The sequence below is a fragment of the Zootermopsis nevadensis genome, unplaced genomic scaffold (assembly GCF_977971745.1).
Source record: "Zootermopsis nevadensis isolate Lab colony 2312 unplaced genomic scaffold, Znev_1.0 Znev_ptg000019l, whole genome shotgun sequence".
Lineage (NCBI taxonomy): Eukaryota > Metazoa > Arthropoda > Insecta > Blattodea > Termopsidae > Zootermopsis > Zootermopsis nevadensis.
Window position 1 is genome coordinate 10,035,813 of NW_028259151.1, and position 19,181 is coordinate 10,054,993.

Sequence of the window (19,181 nt, forward strand, 5' to 3'; positions counted from 1 at the left end):
CGTAAGTGATGGTCCGGACACAACGTGCAATTTACCACACTGGCACCACGATCTGCCTCCGCTCGCCACTTCACCAAGTGATTCACTGGTTATCGCCATCAGACCGAAAGGTAAAAGCGTCCTCCATTTCCGTTGGTACTCCTCTGCGCTGGTCTTTTTGGTAGAGATTCTCGGAGTTATTCTGTTTCACGTTATAACAGGCAAGTCACTTCGCTAAGAAGCACATTTCATAGTTCTACTTCGAAACGACATTAAAGACATTCGAGTTCTTTAAATTTACAACAGATTTTAATGTTTTACAAATGTTTTGTTACAAGACGTTGAGAATGTAATCATTTATTAATGCTTTATTCTTTGGGTCAGTGATAATTTACTCGAAATGAGCACACGACAGGACGACATTTTCTGTCTCACAAGCAGCGTTCTTGCGCAACGTGTCCATATTAAATATTAGTTAGTTAGTTCCTGTATCTCCTAAGTGGATCATAGGGCCTCATTTCGGAGGTCTCATAGTCTTTAAAGCGTTCATTTAAGAGTAGCGACTGCCACAGCCATATTAAATATAGTCCGTCATTATTTTAATATTTTATTTTTTATTATTTATTTAGTGTTCTGTCTGAGGACAGGTCCATATGAACAGGATCCTTCCATCCTTTTCTCGGACTGGGACCTGTTCATATACGTTCTTGGCAGATGATCCAGAAGTGGTTTGCCATTGCCTTCTTCTGTGTGTGAATGGAGTAATTGTTGGGATGCCACGGAGGAAAACTCCGTGTTGCCTAGACCACGGCCTTGCCCAACACAAGTTATAAATTCGGGCACCGCCAGGAATCGAACCCGTGACCCCAGGATTACAAGGCCAGCGTTCTAACCGCTATACCACCTCATCTTATTATTATTATTAGTGTTCTGTCTGACGACAGGTCCATATGAACAGGATCCTTCCATCCTTTTCTCGGACTGGGACCTGTTCATATACGTTCTTGGCAGATGATCCAGAAGTGGTTTGCCATTGCCTTCTTCTGTGTGTGAATGGAGTAATTGTTGGGATGCCACGGAGGAAAACTCCGTGTTGCCTAGACCACGGCCTTGCCCAACACAAGTTATAAATTCGGGCACCGCCAGGAATCGAACCCGTGACCCCAGGATTACAAGGCCAGCGTTCTAACCGCTATACCACCTCATCTTATTATTATTATTAGTGTTCTGTCTGACGACAGGTCCATATGAACAGGATCCTTCCATCCTTTTCTCGGACTGGGACCTGTTCATATACGTTCTTGGCAGATGATCCAGAAGTGGTTTGCCATTGCCTTCTTCTGTGTGTGAATGGAGTAATTGTTGGGATGCCACGGAGGAAAACTCCGTGTTGCCTAGACCACGGCCTTGCCCAACACAAGTTATAAATTCGGGCACCGCCAGGAATCGAACCCGTGACCCCAGGATTACAAGGCCAGCGTTCTAACCGCTATACCACCTCATCTTATTATTATTATTAGTGTTCTGTCTGACGACAGGTCCATATGAACAGGATCCTTCCATCCTTTTCTCGGACTGGGACCTGTTCATATACGTTCTTGGCAGATGATCCAGAAGTGGTTTGCCATTGCCTTCTTCTGTGTGTGAATGGAGTAATTGTTGGGATGCCACGGAGGAAAACTCCGTGTTGCCTAGACCACGGCCTTGCCCAACACAAGTTATAAATTCGGGCACCGCCAGGAATCGAACCCGTGACCCCAGGATTACAAGGCCAGCGTTCTAACCGCTATACCACCTCATCTTATTATTATTATTAGTGTTCTGTCTGACGACAGGTCCATATGAACAGGATCCTTCCATCCTTTTCTCGGACTGGGACCTGTTCATATACGTTCTTGGCAGATGATCCAGAAGTGGTTTGCCATTGCCTTCTTCTGTGTGTGAATGGAGTAATTGTTGGGATGCCACGGAGGAAAACTCCGTGTTGCCTAGACCACGGCCTTGCCCAACACAAGTTATAAATTCGGGCACCGCCGGGAATCGAACCCGAGACCACAGGATTACAAGGCCAGCGTTCTAACCGCTAGATCACCGTGAAATTAAATCAGATTACGCTCGTCAGTGCTTTCAAAACATATTTCACAATAAAGTTCTAAATAGACCACAAAACAAGGAGCCCGGAGGGTAGAAATGATAATTAATCATACTTCTTACAACAAAAAACAATTAATTTTTACAAATGAAGCCCCAGTACTCGGAAGACCAGTAAATAAGGCCCTCTGTTTTGTAAACAAATCGCCCAGTGGCTGAGGGCACAACGAAAATAGAATAGTTTCGGGGCTGAAACGTCCACGACTCCTTCTCATTCCCGCCATCGCCACAAAACAGTTACAGATGTAACACAAAAACTTGCGGTTTACATGGCAGCCAACTTAACCAGAATTTAGATTAGCTTTACGTTCATCCACAGCGTCTTTTTTCATCAACTCCCCCTTCCTCTCCACAATCATTTTATACGTGTTTTTTTTTTGTAAGCCTTGAAGGTAGCACGTTGTAACCTTGTGAAGGTCGTCCGCCATGGCTGCACAAGGTGAACAGCCTCGAGATGTTGGTGCAATTATCCTCCGAGCTACATCGCGGTGGGATGAGCCTTCCTGCTGATACACTCTCCGATCTGCTGGATGAGTTGCAATAAGACACTGCCCCAGGCGACCGCACTTTGAATACGCCTTTGTGGCTTCAGGAAGAAGGTCGCAAAACAAGACAAGGGTTTTCCCACACACACAGAGTTTTATTCATAAAGCCGTAGTATCCGAGACACTCACGCAAAGCTCACCTGTGTCCATCCCCCTGATGACATCCATGTTCAGTCGAGTCCCACAGAAAGAAGCTATCTGAAATTACGAGCTCGCCGCGTGGATGGCAGATCTAACACCGCCAGCAAAACACGCGCGTTTTAAACTTCGACATCACGTACAGGTGAGTAGTTAGCTTCAAGCTCCGGCCGCTATTGTATTCTTGCCCCTTATTTACTTATTCGACGACGCTTTCGAATGACAGAATGATTAGTAAATAGCGAATCCATTTGCATGAAGGAACTGAGGAAAACCATTACTCAAGACAACGATCTCAGGGCCGAGATTTGAATCCGGGACCTCCCACACGCGAAACCGGAAACTTAAACTCTTGCTGGCAACGTTTATTGTATTAATCTGTGTTACAGAAACCCAGTTATACGTTTGCTTACTTTGGTCCATGTTTCCTGTCCAGTGTTAACTTAAGACAATTTTTTGGACAAGCCACTCCTTTACATTTCAAGAAATGTTTCTGAATGTTGGCAATACACGGAAGCAGCTACAAAGTTCTATCAAGTTGGTACCGCACACAATTGGCAAAGACGCTATCAAGATCGATCGACACGGTCAACTGAGAGCAGAGAGTTCATTGCAATTTTCAGAACAGTCGTTATCGTTTCTAGCAGAGCGCTGCAATTTTACGTGAGTTCTGTCTCGACCAGGGTGGTCCAGCGGACGTCAACCAAATCGCGTCTTGGCAGTTCCGTCCCTCAGCGCGTGCTCAAAGAATTACGACAATTTGAATCACAAGGCTGTCTGAACGATGAGTTTAACCAACCAGCTCTCTGGCGCGGAGCCCTTCCTGAGAAGCTACTAGCTGCTCATCTAATCATAATATACCCCAAATGTTCGTTACCATGTTCACAAAAGCCACCTACTAATCCCTAACCTGAGCCGTGTGAGCTACATTCACCGCGAATCACATCCTTCTCATTTTAATAATTCGTGAGAGCACAAATTATAAAGTTTCTCATTAAGACATTTTCGCTGCATGACCTATGAAGTATCATTGGTATACATATACAGCCAATTCAAACAAAACCTAACCTAACCGAAACGTACTGACAAACAAACAAACAAACAAACAAAAGCCGAATAATCGGCCTTCAATTTCGAGCCACTGACCGTCCGAAAACGAATAAAAAAAAATCTCATGCTATGTAAGCCTTGGTCCTTGAAAACGAGGCTCTTTGTTCTGCAATGACCATACCAATGGATAAAACTCCCGCAGTTTTAAGAGTTTACATTTCTGCCAGTAATGCACATATGCATTTCACTTCGATACGAAATACAACAACAAAAACTTCTCCTTGACTCATTCCGTGAAGCCAAAGCTCGCCAAAATAACATTTAAGAATTCAGTCCGTACCGCAAAGAAAACACCATACTTCACCAATGACGTTCAGGGAAATAATCGCTGTTTATTCTAAAAAAACACACGAAACACATGAATGAAGGATTCAAGCACGTGGTATATATATAGTTACCACTGGGCTTTAACGACATCGATACTAATTCCACGAAGTCCCTTATAAGATGGGAATTTTCGAACGTCTCACGAAGACATTCCATTTTTATGGGACCCCGAAGGTTCATTGCCATGTTCACAAGAGCCCGACAACGGTCCCCGTCCACAGCCACTTGAATCCAGCCCAAAATCGAAAAACCTATTTCATTATTACACACATCTTCCAAAGAATAAGTTATGCTCGGTTCTCCTACCAAAATTCTGTACGCATCTTTCGTTTCGCTCGTTACATGTCCCGTATGTAAGATCGTCCTTTATTTGGTCGCCCTAACAACATCTAAAGCAGACAGAAATTATGCATAGCCTCACTGCGTAATTTTCTCTAGGTTTGTGTCCATATGAACAGGATCCTTCCATCCTTTTCTCGGACTGGGACCTGTTCATATACGTTCTTGGCAGATGATCCAGAAGTGGTTTGCCATTGCCTTCTTCTGTGTGTGAATGGAGTAATTGTTGGGATGCCACGGAGGAAAACTCCGTGTTGCCTAGACCACGGCCTTGCCCAACACAAGTTATAAAAATTCGGGCACCGCCGGGAATCGAACCCGAGACCCCAGGATTACAAGGCCAGCGTGGCAGCCATTCCACTGTCTGTCTGTCTCAAGAAGATGATCAGATACAAACTTAAAAAGGAAGACAAACTCCAAAAAAAACACTGTGCACCGCCATGACTGTGTGTATACGAGACAAAGGCACCTTATTTGCAAATACCCTGTGCAAGAAAGCCCCCAGGTGAGAAATTTCAGTTGAAACACCTGATTAAACCACCCACCTCTGTCCAGTCGGCAGGAGGTCGTGCTAGACAAGTTTCTATGGACGTTCGTACCGGTACGTCCAGCACAAAAGATGGTTCCCACTATGCTAACGCCTTTTCAATGCGGGCTTGCAAATAAATTCAATCCAAAAAGAGAAAATAATAAAATTATACATGGAACTCAGTAAAATGACTGATACATCTGTACAAAGGGCAACGTTCTGCACAAACCAACAGGCTACACGATAAAGAGCCAGGTGTTTCGAAATAGAAACGACAAATGTACGGATTATTCCCTGTGCCCTCGAACACGCCTGGAAAATTAACATTATCATCATCAAAATCATTATTTATTATTATTATTACATTGTCTACCACGTTTGAGACAAAGCTTAGTCATAAATTCAAACACAGATACAAAATAAGTTTATCGACGTTTCAAAGGTATTTTCTGCCTCCATCATCAGGGCGAACATCGGTAAACAGTGATAAAAGTCCGTCGATTCGTCTATTTAGAAAGCGTCTTTGATATCCCTAACTGCAATACTCGTATTTTCATCGTAGATACCACGAATGAATTGTATATCAGTGTACTCTTCGTGCGAAACTTAAAAAAAAAGAAGGAACTTTTCGATGTGATTAGGGAATATGGCGTGCAGCTCGGTTACACGAAGTACAAAACGACTGTACACTCTGGTGGACACAATCGCAACTAATTGAAACCAGCACGCTTCTGTCAGGCGTCACACATACGCAGGCACTCAACTCCACTTTAATAACTCAACCAAGGCGAATTGTTTCGTGGGGGAAAAAAATGAATAACAATTTATTCAAGAACGTGCTGCTATGTGACCTAGCCATTCTGTTTATTAGCTGAAACTCCGGCGCTCTCAGAGGCTAGATAACCATTCACTTCCCAGTTATTAACGGCCAACAATGTGACAATCGAGGTTTGTGCCTGCGGTTACAGTCAACAACCACGGCCAGTAAGACGCAGAACACAGCTAATAATGAAATAAGGCAGGCCAGTGCCACATGCAACAATAGTTGTATGAGTGGAAACTGAAACTGTCTCAGAAATAAACCCTAAAGTATTGAAAAAAATAATGGTAAACCTTGCATGATGTACACGCCCAAATTTAGTATCAGATGAGATGGTAAAGTTGCGTCATATTGTGATATAATAAATATATATTAAATCTTGTCCGTCTAATCACAATAAATTCTTATTAAATATTAAAATATTACAATAATTAACATTTAAAATATTTAAAATATTAAATGATGTTCTTTATCGAAATATTCGATTTACATTAGACCATAATTTTTCACGACATGTTTCAGTTCCTAAAAGAACCATCTTCAGGTGTATATAATTATATAAAAATTCCAATCAATAATAACTTAAATACAATTTCTATATATTATTTTTTTTATTTTTTATTTTATTAATTTATTTTATATTTTATTTTTTATATATTTTTTTTTAAAATAATATATAGACATTGTATTTAAGTTATTATTGATTTGAATCTTTATATAATTATATACACCTGAAGATGGTTCTTTTAGGAACTGAAACATGTCGTGAAAAAATGATGGTCTAATGTAAATCGAATATTTCGATAAAGAACATCATTTCATATTTTAAATATTTTAAATGTTAATTATTGTAATATTTTAATATTTAATAAGAATTTATTGTGATTAGACGGACAATATTTAATATATATTTAGTATCAGATCTTGAACAGTCGAAATGCACAAGAAAGGAGAGTTCAAATCGCGTTTTGACACAACGGTCTTACAGGTAGATTCTGAAAACCAAAACATAAAAACCAAGACAAACGCAGAACATACGAAAGCCTGTTACAATCACAGAAACTTGTAAACCGACTTCGTGCTTACTCTTTTATACTGAGCCAATCGTTCTCACACGAGTTAACCACTTTTGCGTGCACTGCCTTCTCAGGTGCTTTGTTCCTATCTGAGATGCAGGAAAGCTGCCAGACACTTTATTCCGTATTTAGTTCGACCAAGTGCCAAATACGCCCAATACATTAAACATCGCTTGCGTCCAACATCATACCTAACAACTCAAGATAAAAATTCCCGCCCGAAAGAAAGCCATAATGTCGTCACCGAAACAAATGTTCCTGTAATCTCGTCGAAACAGGAAGCTTCTTTTGTCCTGGCGATGTTCTTCTGTCATGCTCAGCCTATATCGAATCCAGATTTTTCTTTTTTCGATTTTTTAACCTTTCTGAAATGTCTTCATGGCTTCGAGGAAAACGCATACCAAGTTTAGTGTAAATCGGTTCATCAGTTCTCGAGCTATAAGCGAAAACACAATTTCAATTTTACACATATAAGAAGACGAACAAACTATTTAACGGAGACGTAAAAAAGAAGTCGCTGACCGCAAACGAGCGAAGACCGTATAAGAAAATATTAAGCATTTATTTTCCTTTCTCTACAATCCTCCTTCAAAACTTTCGTATGAACAGTCGACAAATACAATCAGCAAACACGATTCTTTGTACCTCAGACAGTTATCGCAACAATGAATTTTCACAGCCTAGTTCTAAACATCTCACGACCCTGGAAGACCCCACCAAGTCTTTGCATTTATTCACTTCATTATTTAAACTAACCAATGTTACATTGTTGCTGCTGTTATTAACAAGCTCGAGAAAAGGTCACGTGGCTTCCTTGTGAACGCAGCGATAAACCGTCCGATCCCACAAAAGCAGAGAATTTACTGACCAAATGAGCAACTGTCAACGTTTCAAGAACCCTGTATCATGGGTGAGTTGTTTCGTAAGGAAGGGGGACTCCTACTTCGCTGGGTGAGTTAGAAAAACGGCTCCTTCCAGATGCATAACTACTCAACATTCACGATCATCTTTCCATCTTATTCGACGCCGTGTGACATTCAGTTGGAACAGCGTCATTAAATAACACGAAGTGCAATTACCGCGTCATAGCGTCAGTGTGATGGAAACAGGTTTTCTGGCTGCAGTATCTGGCACATACCATTAGCCTGACAGTTATAAAACAGGCTTCGTGTATGTTATTAATGGCTAAAATTAGATCTTAAAACAGCGCACTCTTCCGTGTGGAAAAGGTGTTTCCTTCCTCTGCCATTCTCCGTCTTCGACACGCCGTTACACTCGTGACATCAAAGATCGACCTTCCTCGATTTATTTCTGTGTATATCGATACCAAAGTAATGATGGTGCATACACTTTAGTGTGAAGGCAGCCATGAATACTGATCCGGCAAACTACAGATAGTAACAACTCCTGACTATCAATTATTTAAAACTGGCATGGGTCTATGTCTAAACGTATCTTTAATTTATGTCTTAACCACCTACGGAGGGGATTCGACAGGGAAATTAATCTAAGCTTGCTGAGTATCGCAATGCGTGATGATCGTGCAAGCTGACGTCAACAAGCTTGTGGCGACGTGATAAAGTGTTACTTTAACAAAATGAAGAAATATCCTGCATTTGTTTTTCTGCCGACAAAAATACCAGAACCAATCCAACAGCTACGTTTAAAAAACGTGGTCCAGATCCGGACTGTGATACATCGTCATGACAGGTATTACGCCACGTAGCTATTATAACCTCAATTAGACATCAAATTCATTTCAAACAACACGTAAGAAAAAAGAGTTAGGTGTCAAAAAATTATACTGTTCAGTAATTAAGAACTGGTGCCTGACTATATTCGGGGACAGACTGTTTTCATCGTCATGCGCACCAAAATTATACCTGCACTGTATATGTCCTTTCAACAATTTAAGATTTCACTGACGAAATTAAATTATAAAATACGACATTACATTCCAGCTTTATGTTGGTTGGCGTTTCCATCTATGGAGATCAAAAAATTAAAATTATTACACGAGCAATGACTTTTTAAGTATCCAAACAATACAAATCTCACAGGCTATTTATTTCTCATCATCAGCGTATCTTCCAGACAGGTTCAACAGAATTATATTAGACAGTTCGTCAGTTCCTGGAATGACAACTGTTCCGGTAACGAAGCTGCTCACTGCCATGACAATTTCCCAAAGAACTACCAAACCGTAATCTTTTAACGGCACAAGTTTCTGACTAGGCAGACCAAGTTCCTGTATATCTGATCTATGATGCTTCCAAAAATTCTAGACCCCTTCCTCATACCACTGGATTCAATGACTTTATCTCGAGAAAGCAACACACAAAAAGGACGCTGATTCAAGAAAGGTATAAACAAGTCAAGCGCAAAACCTGATTCAGATAAACGAATAAGATATATTAAACATGAACTCAACTGGAACCAAAACAAGTATGAAATCAGATAACCCAGTTTACCATTAATTTTGCTGGTAGTATAATGGCGATGGAACATTTTCTGACATGCGCACGTTGCAACAGATTATCAGTGCGTTGTACGTTCACTCTCAAACAAACAAACTTTGCGCGTAATTGATTATACAGCCACAACGCCAGTTTAAATTATAACTAAAATTAAACCGACTGCCATTTGTCATGAGAATACAATTTAAAATTTGCATACTCGGACCTACATAACGAGCAGAGAGATCACGCAAGGAAATTAATTACTTGTTGTGCCTGACATTAACTGAACCACAGCTTCAACACTAAGGATTCGTGTGGTTGGTGGCACTAACACCGAAGTACAGTAATGCGTAGCTCAAATTAATTTTAAAGTGTAAACTTGCCATAAATCATAAACTATCCTTAACACTAACAACGTCATTCAAAAAAAAACTGTGAATATTTCAACCTCCCACTTAATGGTATCTGCACCTTGTCGTGGTCGTGGGGCTTGAGTACCTCGGTGACCCCTAGAGCTACTGGTAGGGCGTCCCTAGACAGATTGGTCGAGGGGGAGAGGTCAGACTAAGACAGGTACCCTGGTCCTCCAGGTTGGGAGTTGGTCGCAAGGCTAACAACCTTGCACCGTAAAAAGGAAGACGTTTCGAAACCTCGATCAAAGCCTCGGACAGACGGACCTAACAGAGGACCGAATGGAAGAGGAGAATTGAGGAGGCCACGGACCGAATACAGACTGGAGAGCCATAGAAGAAGAAGAAGAATAGAGACAAATACACTTCTCTAACTTGTTTAGCCATTATTTTTAAACCACACAATATTTTCTTTTTTTGTTGTGATGGAGTGGAACTGGGCCACCGATGGGTCCAACGGCTGTCATCCAGATGACACACGAGTGAATATGCAGCCGCACGGGAATTATGATGACAGTGGAAAACTAAGTTACCCACAAAAAAAACCTGTCACAGAGTACAATCCTATATCAAATAACCACTCGAAGTTCAGTCTCCAACAGCGATGAAACATGCACATGGATGAGCAGAGTGGCATGACATCACCACTGTGTGTTCACTTTACACAAAACAAAGAACCCTAAATAAATCTCCATAATCTGAAGAAATATTACATTATTAAAGACAATACTGAATTTAAGATCAGGGCTTGGTTTAAGAACTGCAGTATCAACATAAAGAGGACAGAGAGTCTTGAGATGTAATGAACACTGTAATAAACAGGCAAGTAATTTCAGGACTCGGCGGCAGTCTAAATCAACGCGCCCGTGAAATACACACATCACAAGAATTTAACATTCCTGGAGTCAGCATGAGGAAGGTAAAGAAGCAACAGAAGGACGAACACGATGACCTTGCTAAAATCAGGTTTCTAGCCAAACTGCTTCAGACCAAGGTAAGATAAACGACCTTGCATCACTTGAAAAGCGGAGAGCCTCCAAACAGCGCATTCACACCGGCTACTGCTCGTCTTTTATCTTACACGTCATTACGCTTCAGATGCAAAGACAAGGCAAAATTCCTTCTCTGTATTGAGCACGTACCAGGTTTCGTTCTTGGCCCCGAGGCTGGCTAACCTGACTGTGATTTTTTATGCTTTCCTCAGTCCCTTCCAGAAAATGGACAGACAATATCTCAAAAGCCTCCCTCATTCTATTTCACCACTCACGATCATCCTCTCATCTACACGCAACAGATCTGAGAAAGTGTACAGTGACACAACGGTAAAAATATGGGACTAATCTCATGATCAGTGTCGATTGGCTACAAGATGATGTCAACGAGAAAATAACCCGATATTTTCTCGTATCACTTCAGTCAACAACGCACAAAGTAGTCCATTTTGAAGGAAAAAGGATAAAATGCTGAAATTCTGCAATTAAGAAAGTAAGAGACGTCCATTACAAATACGTACAGAGATGATAGTTTCTTTGTTCATCCAAACACTCAACTTTCTTCCTGCTACCTTCTACATATTCCCTCTGGAGTCGTGGTACCAAATAATCAGTCACTAGCGTCCTCAACAAAATCAGCATTCCTTATTCAGAGAGGTTTTGGTATAAATGAAGAAACTCCCTTGTCTCTCAAAGAGAATTTAATTTTGAAAAATGTTTTTGACTCATACTTTTGCAGTTTAAAACTTCAAACGTCGTCGACTGTATTTTTCAACGCCACGGGCTCGGCCTTTTAGTAGCGACCGAAATACGTCTGCGTTATCCGCAAAAAATGAAAACATATAAATTTTACATTATTACGCAAATATATATTTTTTTCTTAATTTGTTTGAGACATAAAACAAAAGTAAACAAACATGGAATATGCAATCATACGCAGAAACATCAATCAAAAAATCAGATAACGCTGCATTTTCAGTGCATAACGTAACCTGGAACCAAAACTGGTAAGACGGTTACAAATGCTTATTACTGTCACGCGGGATTCCCGGCCGCATATGCAGGCCAAAAGAACCTCAGCCAGGCCGAGTGGCAGGTAGATGGGCAACATTAAGATACCAAACGCACAGCTGCCACACACCTAAAACAACCACTGCTCGTCGAATAAGCACATTCCATCCTAATTAACTCCGGAAAGGCTCTTTTCCTAAGTTGCTCCTTCCACGAAATATTTATACATTTTCTCCATCCACACAGACCTCTATATGGCCTCCACGTGACCTTCCCACCTACATAAAATGAATAATCTTTTATTCCGAGCCGAAATACAGAAAAAATTAAAGCAGCAGAAAGGAAACAACAATTTCTGATGAAATCCTGGTAAAACCAATATCAGCAAGGCTGACCAAATTAAGTAGAAAACCATCAAATACCAAAAGCAACAAACAAACATACGCAAAAGAAATCTATAGGGAGATTCAAAATAAGGTCGACCACCACGAGAAGTCTATATACAAAAAGAAGAGAAAATAAATGTAAAGAGAGAAAGAAAATCAAAAAGTTACAACATGGATATGGAAATTCTCGTGGGTGGTGATGATGATGATGATGATTATAATGACAACTAAATATTATTAAAAACATGTAATAAATTACTTACCCTTAAGCTGCGTGTTTTCGATAGCAAACATATTGAGGGCCAGAAGCTGCAGAAAACGATTTGCGTTAAGAGGAATTGGAGAATGTTGTAGTAGAGCACGAAACTCTCGTAGCATCTGCAATGCTGCTTCTTGAAACGTCTCCATTCTGCAACAAAATTAAAGGTACATAAGTAAAGTCATATTACGACATGCACAGGAAAGAGAAAAATATACTCACAGTTAGCAAATATGAAATCATAAGATTTGAGGTTTTCACGGTGGTGAGTATGAAGATCTCTGTCTTCTGGGTTGTTGCGCTATGTAGTCTGGTCGATGTTTTCATCGCCCTGATGATGGAGGCAGTATGACCTCCAAAACGTTGGTTAACATCGACCAGACTACACAGCGCAACAACCCAGAAGACAGAAATCTTCATACTCACCGCCGTGAAAACCTCAAATCTTACATCTTAATTAAACTAACAAGTTCCTTTGGTATTCCGAACCCAATCAAAATGCCATATAGCACCTCTCTTCTAACTGAGTCATATGCCTTCCTAAAGTCCACAAATAGTTGGTGTACTGACTCAGTATATTTCCACTTTTTCTCTAATTGTCGAATGCAAAAGATCTGATCAATAGTTGACCTATTACGGCAGAATCCACATTCATCGTAAGAACAATCAGAATTTTTAATCTTCAAATGTGAAATTATATTTTAAAAGCATTATTTCACATTCATTTCCATGATTTTGACACAGTTTATAAATTTTACATTCATTTTGACTTAGGGACATTCCAGCTACATATACGATAACTGTAAAAAGACGCAGACATATACGTACCCAATTTTAGTAAACAGTTTGCCATGGACGTGAAGGTAGCTTGTAACAAATCTCTTGTTCACCTGTGAAAGAAAAATTTTGATATTCCGATTATACAAATACTTAGGCAACCCATTCTTCAATGCCTTGAGCATCTGCGGGTCCCAACTTTCATTGGCTTTGATCTATTCGACCAGTGGTCCCCAACGCGGTGCCTGCAGGCGCCAAGGCTTTTTTTGGGTGTCCGCGTTGTTACGGAAAGAGGTTATACTGAATAATGAATGCCGTTCAACCATGAACATTATAAAATCAAAGCGCAGATCTCGACTTACTGACGCCCATCTTGACGATCGTTTGCGAGCAGCAACATCATCCTACACTCCCAAATTTTAAAAACTGGCCGATGAAATGCAGCGCCAAACATCACACTAACTTCCCACTTGAGTAATAATAATTGTACTTGTAAAAGTACATATTTTTTGATTGCGTGGTTTCTTGTATCATTAAACGTCGTGTTGTTTTGCGTATTTAGTGTCCACATCTTATTTGTCCAGAAAAAAAAAATTGGCTTTGTTAATTGGTTGGCGCCCGCCACGATCTCATAAACTCTTAAATGTGCCCGTAGGCACAAAAAGGTTCGGGACCACTGATGTACGTAATCAAGCATGTCACTTTTCTGGTCTAATATTGAAATGCAAGTTTGGAAAACATTGCAAGCAACATGTAGATATGTTGCCGAAGTGTCAACGGTGACAGCCAAGTTTATTTTAAATTCTATTATAAGCATTCTCATTTGGATACAACCTGGGTACTGAGGCGCTGAATATAGTTGCTCTTCTACTGGAATAACGCACAGAATCAACAGCAATGGAACACCAAATACTTTCCACATACTCTAAAGTAAGTATTTACAAGTTTATCAGAGTTAAATAGGAAACTTGGATGCATAAAGCACTTATGATTAAAAAACGTTCCAAGTACTCACATACAGGAGAACCCACACACAAAATTCAGAATACCACACGTAAAAGACGCAACTATCCTGTTATCACCGAGCTTATGAGCACAGGAAATTATAGGACACATTGATTCTAGTGCTCAAATTAGGAAACGACCAAAGGAAAGTCTGGTACGACCCACACAATTTTAAAATACATTTCAGAAGAATTTCTGTCCCTTTAAAACCCTAAAAACACTTGCATGTGACAAACTAAATTCTACAGGTGATCAGAGAGATCTGTAGTTTTATTATAAGCATTCAGATATGAATTTTTAACGGAAACTGGTTCATAGGTCTCAAGTTCATCAGAACACGCAGCTTGAATAAAAAAGGAGGGCGATGAAAATTTTTAGGTTCATTTTCGACGATAATTGTGTTATTCTGTATTGCTGTAAACAAACCTCGATGCTGCTGAGTGTCACAAGTTCCTCCTCGTCACTGTCAGTTCTCTGCTGGTCTTGCACGGTGGACGTGGTGATATGAAGTCGAGGCCGTCCACCTTCCGGATGTACCCAATATTCTCTTCTCAACCCATTGCCCCCGCACTCTTTTCCAGCCCCTTCTTTCTCCTTCATTCGCTCACGCTGTTTCGCATCCCGTTCTTCTCGACGCTTTCTTTCTGCCTGCTCATACTAAAAAATGTGAAATTCCAGTCAGTTTAAAATTTAGATTGTAGAATTTAAAAGTAGATAAAGTAAAGGGAAGAAATGTGGAAGAGATTAAGATAAAGGAACCATTACCTATACCCGCAGTCCTACGTGAGCGATTAAATGCGAGCGGTGCAAGTTGCGCGGGTGAAGTGGAAATATCAAACTGGCTGTTTGTGTGGCGCTGTCCTAGGTTTCAGCGAAGCGGCCAAAGTCCGAGATCAAATATTTTGATATTTTCGCGCGAGTCGCTGCGCTGACCAGTAAGGCGCATGCGCAGGAAGGCCGTGTGCTTCTATTGCGGTCTCTCACGTAGGACACGACAAGCGATTCCCCGCTTCATATGACACCCCATGCTGCTTATGCAGCTCGGGTACCTCGCTTGTTATCGCTTACGTAGGACATTGCCTAAGAGTTGAGCATATTCATTAAGTTCGAGTAAACGTAGATACCTTCCTGTCAGTCGTTGGCACCTAAATCTCCGAACATAATCTTCATACAACATTTATAAGACTGATCATCCACAAAATCCAATTAAGCTGTTGCTGCTTAAATCACCAAAGGCTGACACGAATAAGGTGTTGCAAAACAATCATTCAAGAAATTTTTGGAAATTCATCTTAAATAGTAGCAACTGCATTTCACATGTGCAATAAAGCATTCATGACATTACCAACGGTTTAAGAAACTACTCACTTTCTTTCTACTCTCATCAAACAGGGAGAGGAGGCTTTCTCGAGCAGATTGAAATGGATTCGATGCCATTAAACTTCTCATATAGTAATAGACTGCATCCAATTTTCTTCTCTGCGAATGAAAAACATGTGATAAAAACTAAAACAGGAACCATAAATTTCTAATCTAAGACATCTATCTGTTCATTCATACAAATGAGTGCACCCAAATTATTTCATTTGTTTTTTTTTAATACAAAATCTCTACTTGAAAATTTCTAGTTTCTTCCAGTTCTGTAACAATATTTTATCTTTCTAGGGAACAAACTTGTTGAATAATCTGTCTTCAAAGCTTTTTGCAAGTTTCTTGAGTTCTCAGGCTACCTCTGTGATTGTGGTCTTCTCAGTTTTAAGAATTGTGATGAAACAAACACTTTCCAACCTGGATTCTCAGAAAAACTTCTACATGAATATTGGAGACTGTTCCTATGGTCAAGCTGGACTTCAATATCAATATCAATGAGAAGGAAAATCAAGTGGTTTGTGGACAATTGTGTAGCGCACATGCAGCAAAAACCTACACCCACGATTTCTTCTGTAACTTTTTCATTTTTCCACCTCTTCACGGTGCTACTAAATTCCCACACATTATAATAGGCAGAGATAAACATCCCTGTCGCTGCCGGCAATCAAACCCAGTTGGCTGGCCTATAAGTAATCACTGTACCAACTGAGCTGATATACATAAAAAATGATTACAGCAATAACAAAGTTCAATACTTACAGCATACACAGCCAGTATCGCCAACTGATTATACGGACGACCATTCTTTGGATTAATCTGATGCGCCTTGATATAACACTGCCGAGATTTCCCAAAATTTGATGTTTCGTTAACCTGTTCCTTATATCTCGCCAGATCCCCAAGGAACAAGAATATCTTCTGTGCAGATACCAATGCCAAACCAGCAAATCCGAGGCCTTTTGTTGATACATTGTTTGGAGATAGGAAAGTTTCCAATTTAAATTTATACGTCTGCTCCAGTACTTCCAGAAGATTCTCAAAGTACGCAGTTCCCTATAATTTAATCAGAATTACAAAATGTTTAAACTGTTCGAATAAATCCAAAGGAAAAACAGGTACGCAATAACAGCAACGAAGACTATACTGAAGCGGCCAGAAGACTCAAAGAGTTTCCCCCCTCTGTATTCTCCTCAGGCACCCTCTGGTCATGTCAACCTGCCAAACGCACTTGTTGCCATCTCGGGTTATCACTCCTGAGAGCAGAATGTCCAAGTACGCTGGTGGTGGTGGGTGCATCGGCAAGGGAACTGCTGAGGTAATCAATCCGTGAGACTCCTTTATATGGCCTCAGCACAACTTAATTTAACAGACCCTTTCCTTGCTGTATCCATACACATATGGAGACAAACGGCACGTACATTCTCTACTCCAGGTGACGTGCAGAGTCCAGAAGCATCCTTACGAGTTACATTACTGAAGGAGTCCAAAGTACGAGAGCTATTTATTAAAAGGACAGATCAAGAAACTGTATTTCTCCGGCTGCACTTAAATGGATTCAGACTGTACAAATATTGTCTCCAATGCAGGAGAAAGGACAGTCACAGGTAAAATAAATTTTAAATGAAGGAGCATTAAACACTGTTGTACTATTTGATTAACTGGTTAGGTTATGTATAAAATTAGAGACTACCCTCTTGAACATAAAATGAAAAACATTCCGTACCTGCTCTATAAGTGTGAGCATTATGTGTTTATACTGTTCCTTGTTCTCCACATTTTCAGCAACGCTCTTGCGCAGAAGTTCAATAATGTTGTAAAACAAAATCTTCCATAAATGCTGTTCAACATTTTCTGTTTGGCAGAATTTGAGATCTGTTACCAACAGCGTATGAAGGCACTGTTGGAGGTACTGTCTGTAAAAGAATAACTTTAGTTAATTAAAATAAAATGGGGTAAAGACCTAAAGGACCATATATATTCAAGTGCGTTTCTTAGTTGCATGCTTGTAGAAGCACGAGCTTCTGACTCCATAGTACGCTTTCTCTCCTCCTTCTCAGTCACTCCGAGAAAATGAGCTGTGAACTGAAACGTTAACTTACAAAAACGTATTATTTATATACTCCACGGCGATGCTTCCTTCGCCTGACTATAGAAAGCGAAGTGGAATCAATGGAAACGGCAAATAGAAGCTTTACGTCTGACATGTCTTTACAGTAACAAAAACTAAAGATTATTAACATCAATGGAAATGTGAATGAAAGACACGCGTGCATACAAATCTAACAAAACAAGTTTCTTTAAAGTAATGGGTTTAGGTAAATATGCAGTAAAACTATTTTCACGCTAAACATAAAAATAAGCTGAACATACATTAATAGTCATGTTTCAAATAGGGATACGTATTATTAAAGCAACATTTTTCTAAGATTCAATTCACTTTCACCTTACCTAATATAAACCACTTGATTCCAGTCCCGTAAAATACCGCCAGTAGAGAGAATCCACTGCAATTCCATATCTGCTCGTTCAATATCTAACAGCAAATGAGGGTTTCTTGCGCTTCGAAAACTAAAACAACAGGTACAATATTACAGTCTGATTTAGTTCTAAAATTCCTTACACTTTACAACAACAAAGTATCTGCACAAAACACAAAGTTTTACTCAGTTATCACACCAAGATACTGTTGAAAATGGCTGTCATTTGGGTCAATGCAATGTGTAGTCTGATAGAAGTCTACGGACGTTTCAGAGGTGATTGCTGTCTCCATCAGGGCAATGAGTGGTAGGAGTTTACTGATGATTAAGAGGTGGTTGCTGTCTCATGATGAAGGCGGCAAACATATCTGAAATGTTAGTAAACTTCTACCATACTACAAGAGGGCAGCGCCCTAATTAAAGATGTCAACCATTTGTGTAACAGCAGTTCTTGCAGACATCACCACACAGATTAAAGCATTTGTTGATAAGTAAACTTCACAGGTTCTTCCCAGATCTTATAAATCTTCAAAATTTTTGAGTTACGTTCTACCATTTCAGACAAATTAAGCTTGAATTCAAAGTCATGAAAAAATGTATCCCACAAAGTCATTCTTTCACGCGTTCAAAAAACACAGCGAAGCAGAGAAAGTACCCATTTCACAGGTACGTACCTGTTTGAATAGGGGTCGTACCATGTAGGACGGGTGTTTCCAAACTGATCAGTGACGTACGAGCTCTGACCCATGCCATCTTGACAATGAGACATACCAGGGTACTGAATATAACCAAATTCTGGTGTATGAGTTGAAACAAATCCAGCGGTAGGAACTGGCAAAGTGACGTCACTTTCCCTGAAAACAAAACACCACCGAAATCTCAATTCCTGTGTTCGTACAACATACAAATAAACTACTGCATATTTCAAAATATGATCTGAATGTAACCACATTCCACGACAAGCTTAACAGGATAGCCAATTTAGAGCTAAGGCAATGTCCTACGTAAGCGATAACAAGC

The 19,181-nt window shown here is 40.1% G+C and overlaps 1 protein-coding gene across 2 annotated transcripts in view; it reads right to left on the reverse strand.

Moving 5' to 3' along the window:
- Positions 1 to 19,181, reverse strand: part of LOC110838517 (uncharacterized) — a 56,274-nt gene that overhangs the window by 30,575 nt on the left and 6,518 nt on the right. For both annotated transcript variants that reach the window (XM_087351288.1, XM_087351287.1), the window contains 8 exons: positions 18,836 to 19,015; positions 18,133 to 18,252; positions 17,408 to 17,597; positions 16,444 to 16,737; positions 15,682 to 15,792; positions 14,740 to 14,970; positions 13,360 to 13,421; positions 12,536 to 12,681 (listed from right to left, as the gene is read on the reverse strand). In XM_087351288.1, the coding sequence (XP_087207414.1) occupies positions 12,536 to 12,681; positions 13,360 to 13,421; positions 14,740 to 14,970; positions 15,682 to 15,792; positions 16,444 to 16,737; positions 17,408 to 17,597; positions 18,133 to 18,252; positions 18,836 to 19,015 (1,334 nt within the window). The remainder of the gene's footprint in view (positions 1 to 12,535; positions 12,682 to 13,359; positions 13,422 to 14,739; positions 14,971 to 15,681; positions 15,793 to 16,443; positions 16,738 to 17,407; positions 17,598 to 18,132; positions 18,253 to 18,835; positions 19,016 to 19,181) is intronic.